The 9,845-nt window shown below is 36.5% G+C and overlaps 1 protein-coding gene across 3 annotated transcripts in view; it reads left to right on the top strand.

Annotated features, from left to right (window-relative positions):
* Window positions 1–9,845, top strand: part of LOC127923293 (zinc finger protein 436-like) — a 31,739-nt gene extending 21,894 nt beyond the window's left edge. For all 3 annotated transcript variants that reach the window (XR_008113997.1, XR_008113996.1, XM_052507257.1), the window contains exon 4: window positions 8,245–9,845. Coding sequence is in view for 1 of the 3 variants with exons in the window: in XM_052507257.1 (XP_052363217.1) it covers window positions 8,245–8,981 (737 nt within the window). In the remaining 2 variants the exon portion in view is untranslated. The remainder of the gene's footprint in view (window positions 1–8,244) is intronic.

The raw sequence follows: 9,845 nt of genomic DNA on the forward strand, positions 1-9,845 counted from the left end.
AGTGGGCTTCTAGTCTGACTCAGGAGGCGTGCACACCACCCACCTCTTCTGATTATATTACTTGTGGAAGAGAGGTACTCGGAGTAGGCTTCTAGTCTGACTCAGGAGGCACGCACACCACCCACCTCTTCTGAGTATATTACTTGTGGAAGAGAGGTACTCGGAGTGGGCTTCTAGTCTGACTCAGGAGGCATGCACACCACCCACCTCTTCTGAGAATATTACTTGTGGAAGAGAGGTACTCGGAGTGGGCTTCTAGTCTGACTCAGGAGGCGTGCACACCACCCACCTCTTCTGAGTATATTACTTGTGGAAGAGAGGTACTCCGAGTGGGCTTCTAGTCTGACTCAGGAGGCACGCACACCACCCACCTCTTCTGAGTATATTACTTGTGGAAGAGAGGTACTCCGAGTGGGCTTCTAGTCTGACTCAGGAGGCACGCACACCACCCACCTCTTCTGAGTATATTACTTGCAGATGTTCAGTCTCTGGATAGTAAAGTTGACGAGCTCATGGTGAGGATTCCCTTCCAGAGAGACATTGGGGATTGTAGCATACTCTTTTTCAAGGAAACATGGCATAGTGTAGTTATTCCCTCTGTAAGGCAATCAAACAGGCAAAACGTCAGTATAGAGACAAAGTGGAGTCACAATTCAACGGCTCAGACACGAGACGTATGTGACAGGGTCTACAGACAATCACGGACTACAAAGGGAAAACCAGCCACGTCGCGGATACCGGCGTCTTGCTTCCGGACAAGCTAAACACCTTCTTCGCCCGCTATGAGGATAACACAGTGCCACCGACGCGGCCCGCTACCAAGGACTGTGGAGATCTCCTTCTCCGTGGCTGACATGAGTAAGACATTTAAGCGTCTTAACCTTTGCAAAGCTGTCGGCTCAGACGGCATCCCAAGCCGCATCCTCAGAGCATGTGCAGACCAACTGGCTGAACATATTCAACATATTCAATCTCTCCCTATCCCAGTCTGCTGTCCCCACATGCTTCAAGATGTCCACCATTGTTCCCATACCCAAGAAATCAAAGGTAACTATCGTCCTGTAGCACTCACTTCTGTCGTCATGAAGAGCTTTGAGAGACTAGTCAAGGATCATATCACCTCTACCTGACATCCTAGACCCATTTCAATTTGCTTACCGCACCAATAGATCCACAGACGATGCAATCACCATCACACTGCACACTGCCCTGTCCCATCTGGACAAGAGGAATACCTATGTAAGAATACTGTTCATTGACTGTAGCTCAGCATTCAACACCATAGTACCCTTCAAGCTCATCATTAAGCCTGGGTCTGAACCCCGCCCTGTGCAACTGGGTCCTGGACTTCCTGACGGGCCGCCCCCAGGTGGTGAAGGTAGGAAACAACACCTCCACTTCGCTGATCCTCATCACTGGGGCCCCATAAGGATGCGTGCTCAGCCCCCTCCTGTACTCCCTGTTCACCCATGAACTCAATCATTAAGTTTGCAGACGACACAACAGTAGTGGGCCTGATTACCAACAATGACGAGGCAGCCTACAGGGAGAAGGTGAGGGCCCTGGGAGTGTGGTGCCAGGAAATTAACCTCACACCCAACGTCAACAAAACAGTTGATTGTGGACTTCAGGAAACAGCAGAGGGAGCACGCCCCCATCCATATCGATGGGACCGCAGTGGAGAAGGTGGAAAGCTTTAAGTTCCTCAGCCTACACATCACTGACAATCTGAAATGGTCCACCCACACAGACAGTGTGGTGAAGAAGGCACAACAGCACCTTAAACCCTCACAAACCTTTACAGATGCACAATTGAGAGCATCCTGTCGGGCTGGTATGGCACCGCCCGCAACCGCAAGGCTCTCCAGAGGGTGGTGTGGTCTGCCCAACGCATCACCGGGGCAAACTACCTGCCCTCCAGGACACCTACACCACCCGATGTTACAGGAAGGCCAAAAAAGATCATCATGGACAACAACCACCCGAGCCACTGCCTGTTCACCCCGCTATCATCCAGAAGGCGAGGTCAGTACAGGTGCATCAAAGCTGGGACCGAGAGACTGAAAAACAGCTTATATCTCAAGGCCATCAGACTGTTAAACAGCTTCTATCTCAAGGCCATCAGACTGTTAAACAGCCATCACTAACATTAGAGGCTGCTGCCCTATAGGCATAAATACATAGACTATTAATATCTATCATAGACTAGGAATCACTGGCCACTTTAAGGAATGAAACACTAGTCACTTTAATAATGTTTACATATCTGGCATTACTCTTCTCATATGTACATACTGTATTCTATACTATTCTACTGTATCTTAGTCTATGCATTACTCATCTCATATGTACATACTGTATTCTATACTATTCTACTGTATCTGAGTCTATGCATTACTCATCTCATATGTATATACTGTATTCTATACTATTCTACTGTATCTTAGTCTATGCATTACTCATCTCATGTGTATATACTGTATTCTATACTATTCTACTGTATCTTAGTCTATGCATTACTCATCTCATATGTACATACTGTATTCTATAATATTCTACTGTATCTTAGTCTATGCATTACTCATCTCATATGTATATACTGTATTCTATACTATTCTACTGTATCTTAGTCTATGCATTACTCATCTCATATGTATATACTGTATTCTATACTATTCTACTGTATCTTAGTCTATGCATTACTCATCTCATATGTATATACTGTATTCTATACTATTCTACTGTATCTTAGTCTATGCATTACTCATCTCATATGTATATACTGTATTCTATACTATTCTACTGTATCTTAGTCTATGCATTACTCATCTCATATGTACATACTGTATTCTATACTATTCTACTGTATCTTAGTCTATGCATTACTCATCTCATATGTATATACTGTATTCTATACTATTCTACTGTATCTTAGTCTATGCATTACTCATCTCATATGTATATACTGTATTCTATACTATTCTACTGTATCTTAGTCTATGCATTACTCATCTCATATGTATATACTGTATTCTATACTATTCTACTGTATCTTAGTCTATGCATTACTCATCTCATATGTATATACTGTATTCTATACTATTCTACTGTATCTTAGTCTATGCATTACTCATCTCATATGTATATACTGTATTCTATACTATTCTACTGTATCTTAGTCTATGCATTACTCATCTCATATGTACATACTGTATTCTATACTATTCTACTGTATCTTAGTCTATGCATTACTCATCTCATATGTATATACTGTATTCTATACTATTCTACAGTATCTTAGTCTATGCATTACTCATCTCATATGTATATACTGTATTATATACTATTCCACTGTATCTTAGTCTATGCATTACTCATCTCATATGTATATACTGTATTCTATACTATTCTACTGTATCTTAGTCTATGCATTACTCATCTCATATGTACATACTGTATTCTATACTATTCTACTGTATCTTAGTCTATGCATTACTCTTCTCATATGTAAATACTGTATTCTATACTATTCTACTGTATCTTAGTCTATGCATTACTCATCTCATATGTACATACTGTATTCTATACTATTCTACTGTATCTTAGTCTATGCATTACTCTTCTCATATGTAAATACTGTATTCTATACTATTCTACTGTATCTTAGTCTATGCATTACTAATCTCATATGTATATACTGTATTCTATACTATTCTACTGTATCTTAGTCTATGCATTACTCATCTCATATGTATATACTGTATTCTATACTATTCTACTGTATCTTAGTCTATGCATTACTCATCTCATATGTATATACTGTATTCTATACTATTCTACTGTATCTTAGTCTATGCATTACTCATCTCATATGTACATACTGTATTCTATACTATTCTACTGTATCTTAGTCTATGCATTACTCATCTCATATGTATATACTGTATTCTATACTATTCTACTGTATCTTAGTCTATGCATTACTCTTCTCATATGTATATACTGTATTCTATACTATTCTACTGTATCTTAGTCTATGCATTACTCATCTCATATGTATATACTGTATTCTATACTATTCTACTGTATCTTAGTCTATGCATTACTCATCTCATATGTATATACTGTATTCTATACTATTCTACTGTATCTTAGTCTATGCATTACTCATCTCATATGTATATACTGTATTCTATACTATTCTACTGTATCTTAGTCTATGCATTACTCATCTCATATGTATATACTGTATTCTATACTATTCTACTGTATCTTAGTCTATGCATTACTCATCTCATATGTACATACTGTATTCTATACTATTCTACTGTATCTTAGTCTATGCATTACTCTTCTCATATGTATATACTGTATTCTATACTATTCTACTGTATCTTAGTCTATGCATTACTCATCTCATATGTATATACTGTATTCTATACTATTCTACAGTATCTTAGTCTATGCATTACTCATCTCATATGTATATACTGTATTCTATACTATTCCACTGTATCTTAGTCTATGCATTACTCATCTCATATGTATATACTGTATTATATACTATTCCACTGTATCTTAGTCTATGCATTACTCATCTCATATGTATATACTGTATTATATACTATTCCACTGTATCTTAGTCTATGCATTACTCATCTCATATGTACATACTGTATTCTATACTATTCTACTGTATCTTAGTCTATGCATTACTCATCTCATATGTACATACTGTATTCTATACTATTCTACTGTATCTTAGTCTATGCATTACTCATCTCATATGTACATACTGTATTCTATACTATTCTACTGTATCTTAGTCTATGCATTACTCTTCTCATATGTAAATACTGTATTCTATACTATTCTACTGTATCTTAGTCTATGCATTACTCATCTCATATGTATATACTGTATTCTATACTATTCTACTGTATCTTAGTCTATGCATTACTCATCTCATATGTATATACTGTATTCTATACTATTCTACTGTATCTTAGTCTATGCATTACTCATCTCATATGTACATACTGTATTCTATACTATTCTACTGTATCTTAGTCTATGCATTACTCATCTCATATGTACATACTGTATTCTATACTATTCTACTGTATCTTAGTCTATGCATTACTCTTCTCATATGTACATACTGTATTCTATACTATTCTACTGTATCTTAGTCTATGCATTACTCATCTCATATGTATATACTGTATTCTATACTATTCTACTGTATCTTAGTCTATGCATTACTCATCTCATATGTATATACTGTATTCTATACTATTCTACTGTATCTTAGTCTATGCATTACTCATCTCATATGTATATACTGTATTCTATACTATTCTACTGTATCTTAGTCTATGCATTACTCATCTCATATGTATATACTGTATTCTATACTATTCTACTGTATCTTAGTCTATGCATTACTCATCTCATATGTACATACTGTATTCTATACTATTCTACTGTATCTTAGTCTATGCATTACTCATCTCATATGTACATACTGTATTCTATACTATTCTACTGTATCTTAGTCTATGCATTACTCTTCTCATATGTATATACTGTATTCTATACTATTCTACTGTATCTTAGTCTATGCATTACTCATCTCATATGTATATACTGTATTCTATACTATTCTACAGTATCTTAGTCTATGCATTACTCATCTCATATGTATATACTGTATTATATACTATTCCACTGTATCTTAGTCTATGCATTACTCATCTCATATGTATATACTGTATTCTATACTATTCCACTGTATCTTAGTCTATGCATTACTCTTCTCATATGTATATACTGTATTCTATACTATTCCACTGTATCTTAGTCTATGCATTACTCATCTCATATGTACATACTGTATTCTATACTATTCTACTGTATCTTAGTCTATGCATTACTCATCTCATATGTACATACTGTATTCTATACTATTCTACTGTATCTTAGTCTATGCATTACTCATCTCATATGTATATACTGTATTCTATACTATTCTACTGTATCTTAGTCTATGCATTACTCTTCTCATATGTATATACTGTATTCTATACTATTCTACTGTATCTTAGTCTATGCATTACTCATCTCATATGTATATACTGTATTCTATACTATTCCACTGTATCTTAGTCTATGCATTACTAATCTCATGTGTATATACTGTATTCTATACTATTCTACTGTATCTTAGTCTATGCATTACTCATCTCATGTGTATATACTGTATTCTATACTATTCTACTGTATCTTAGTCTATGCATTACTCATCTCATGTGTATATACTGTATTCTATACTATTCTACTGTATCTTAGTCTATGCCACTCTGACATCGCTCGTCCAAATATTTATATATTATTAATTCCATTCCTTTACTTTAGATGTGTGTGTATTGTTGTGAAATTGTTAGATATTACCTGTTAGTTATTACTAATAATAATAATAATAATATATGCCATTTAGCTGACGCTTTTATCCAAAGCGACTTACAGTCATGTGTGCATACATTCTTGGAGCTAGAGAAACAAGCATTAAGCCGCAATAACATCTGCTAAACATGTTTAACATTTGATTTGACCTCATGAAGATGGCTGAGTGAATGCCAAGAGTGTGCAAAGCTGTAATCAAGGCAAAAGGGAGGCTACTTTGAAGAATCTCAAATATAAAATATATATTTAGTTACTACATGTGTTATTTCATAGTGTTGATGTCTTCATTGTAGAATAATAATGTAGAAAATAGTAAAAAATAAAGAAAAACCTTGGAATGAGTCGGTGTGTCCAAACGTTTGTCTGGTACAAAAGTAGAAACGCAGATGACCAGCATAAGATGACCTGGCCTCCACAATCACTCGACCTCAACCCAATTGAGATGGTTTGGGATGAGTTGGACCGCAGAGTGAAGGAAAAGCAGCCAACAAATGCTCAGCATATGTGAGAACTCCTGAAAGACTGTTGGAAAAGCATTCCAGGTGAAGCTGGTTGAGAGAATGCCAAGCTGTCATCAAGGCAAAGGGTGGCTACTTTGAAGAATCTAATATATATTTAGATTTGTTTAACACTTTTTGGTTACTACATGATTCCATATTGTTTTTTCCTAGTCTCGATGTCTTCACTATTGTTCCACAATGTAGAAAATAGTAAAAATAATGAAAAACCCTTGAATGTGTAGGTGAGTCCAAACTTTTGATTGGTGCTGTACATTAAATTCCCTGGCAGCAGCTCCAGTGGACATTCCTGCAGTCAGCATGCCAATTACACGCTCCCTCTGAGACATCTGTTGCATTGTGTGACAAAACGGCACATTTTAGAGTGGCCTTTTATTGGCCCCAGCGCAAGGTGTAATGAGCATGCTGTTTGATCAGGTTCTTGGAATGCCACACCTGTCAGGTGGATGGATTATCTTGGCAAAGGAGAAATGTTCACTAACGGATGTAAACAAATGTGTACATCAAATTTGAGGTAAATAACCTTTCATGCATGTGGAAAATTCGGGGATATTTTGTTTCAGCTCATGAAACATGGGACCAACACTTTACATAGTTTTATTTTTAATCTTCCCAAAATATTTCACAATCTTTTTTTACTTTACCCAAAATATCGTGACATTAATGAAAGTCAAAATGTTAGAAATGTGTGAACTTCCCTTTATTTCTTATTTTATGTTTAAGGAAGTGTGTAGGTCACATCCTGTATCAACCCTTTCAACAACGGGGAGATGTTACTGATGTGCTTTGTGTCTTCGACGTAAAAACAAGTTTTGGACTTCCACTTTAAATGACTTATTATATGTTTAAGGAAGTGTGTAGGTCACATCCTGTATCATACAGCTATGAAGGTTATATATTTAGAACCACCTGCTTGATAGGAATCTAGCGATGTCTGTGTCTTCAGTGTCTTCAGTGTCCTAGAACTGTTTAGTTAACTGAAGGTTGTATATTTAGAACCGCCTGCTCGGTTGGAACCCAGTGATGTCATAAAACAGAATTAAAAATAAGTAATGTAAACATATCAGTAATTACCAGGATGCTCTCCAACATTTGTTTTCAAATCACACCAAGATTGTTTTAAATGATGAAATGTTTGAAAACTGGCCTCGGGTTATTGAGGGATCTGATTAAACCTCATAAGGCAGTTTTATCATGTGGAGATTTCATTCATGATAATAATAATTCTGTTCTCTCTTTAAATAAACACTGTCTTTGGCAGGAGGAAAACCAAACTCTGCGGAACCAGGGACTTCCAAACCAGCAAGACAACACCTCTGCTCCCAGATTGGAAAGAGTTTTACCAAGTTAGGAAGCCTGAAAAGACATGAGAGGACACAACCAGCAGAGAAGCCACACAATTGCGCACAGTGTGGAAAGAGTTTTAACCAGTTAGGAAAGCTGAAAGTTCATGAGCGAATACACACAGGGGAGAAGCTTTTCCATTGCGCCGAGTGTGGAAAGAGTTTTAACAAGTTAGGAAACATGAAATCTCATGAGCGAATACACACAGGTGAGAAGCCTTACCACTGCTCCCAGTGTGGAACTAGGTTTACCAAGTTAGGAAGCCTGAACAGACATCAGAGGACACACACAGGGTCGAAGCCACACCATTGCTCCCAGTGTGGAAAGAGTTTTAACCAGTTAGGAAACATGAGATCTCATGAGCGAATACACACAGGGGAGAAGCCTTTCCATTGCTCCCAGTGTGGAAAGAGTTTTAGCCAGTTAGGAAGCCTGAAAACCCATGAGCGAATACACACAGGGGAGAAACCTTACCACTGTTCCCAGTGTGGAAAGCGTTTTAACCGGTTAGGAAAGCTGAAAGAACACATGAGACTGCACTCAGGGGAGAAGCCTTACAAATGCTCAGACTGTGGGAAGACATATTACTCATCACAGTCACTTAAAAGTCATATGAAAATCCACAAATGTATAATAATTACTTCTATTGTGTAAATTGATATTTCACATCTCATTGACTTAAAATTCATCAGGGGACATACACTGTGCTCCCATTATCTTATATTGTTGACTGACAATGTGTTTACCTGTTAAAACCAGATGAAATTAAATTGTACAAAGTATTCTTAAACATATATTTGTATGTTTTTATTAGAAAACATAAAGTGAATATGGAGTTATGTCAGTTTGAATATAGAGTAGATCAGATTCCAACTGTTTAAATGGTCCTTTTTTTTAAACTGTGTGTTTATCTGGGTGTGTCATTCCTCCAGCACTACAGATAATACAGTGATATTTGGATGTGATGCATTAGTTCCATTGTTGACATTTGCATTGTAGCCCACTGATGATTTAATGACATGAAAATGTTCACTGACTCGCTCCTGGATTGACCCAAGCCTCCCACTGTATGAATAAATGTTGTTTCCACGTCATTTCAACTAAATAAATCCATGTGATGTTTGATCAATGATATGAAATTAAAATGATTCCATGTGATGTTTGATCAATGTAGAAAACTGATTGGATTTGTAAAAAGCATCAACATAAGGTTATTCACTGAACTTGCAATTTAAATCCAATGACAAGTGACATTTTGTGTTGATTTAATGTTAAATTTACTTTAGTTGACGAATCAAAGAAATGTAAATAGAAACTAGATATTGAACTGATGTCTGTGCACAGTGGGCTGGTTTGAATAAGCAGCAGGTTTTGGATCAATATCCACCTTAGTAGCTAAATTTCCGTGCAATTTGCGACAGATTTTCATGTGAATATTCTCAAATCTGCATAAAACAATATATACATTTTCCCACCAGAAATGTTTCTATCAAACAGGTTTATTGCAGATTAAAGGCT

This window comes from Oncorhynchus keta, unplaced genomic scaffold (genome assembly GCF_023373465.1).
Source record: "Oncorhynchus keta strain PuntledgeMale-10-30-2019 unplaced genomic scaffold, Oket_V2 Un_contig_2918_pilon_pilon, whole genome shotgun sequence".
Classification (NCBI taxonomy): domain Eukaryota; kingdom Metazoa; phylum Chordata; class Actinopteri; order Salmoniformes; family Salmonidae; genus Oncorhynchus; species Oncorhynchus keta.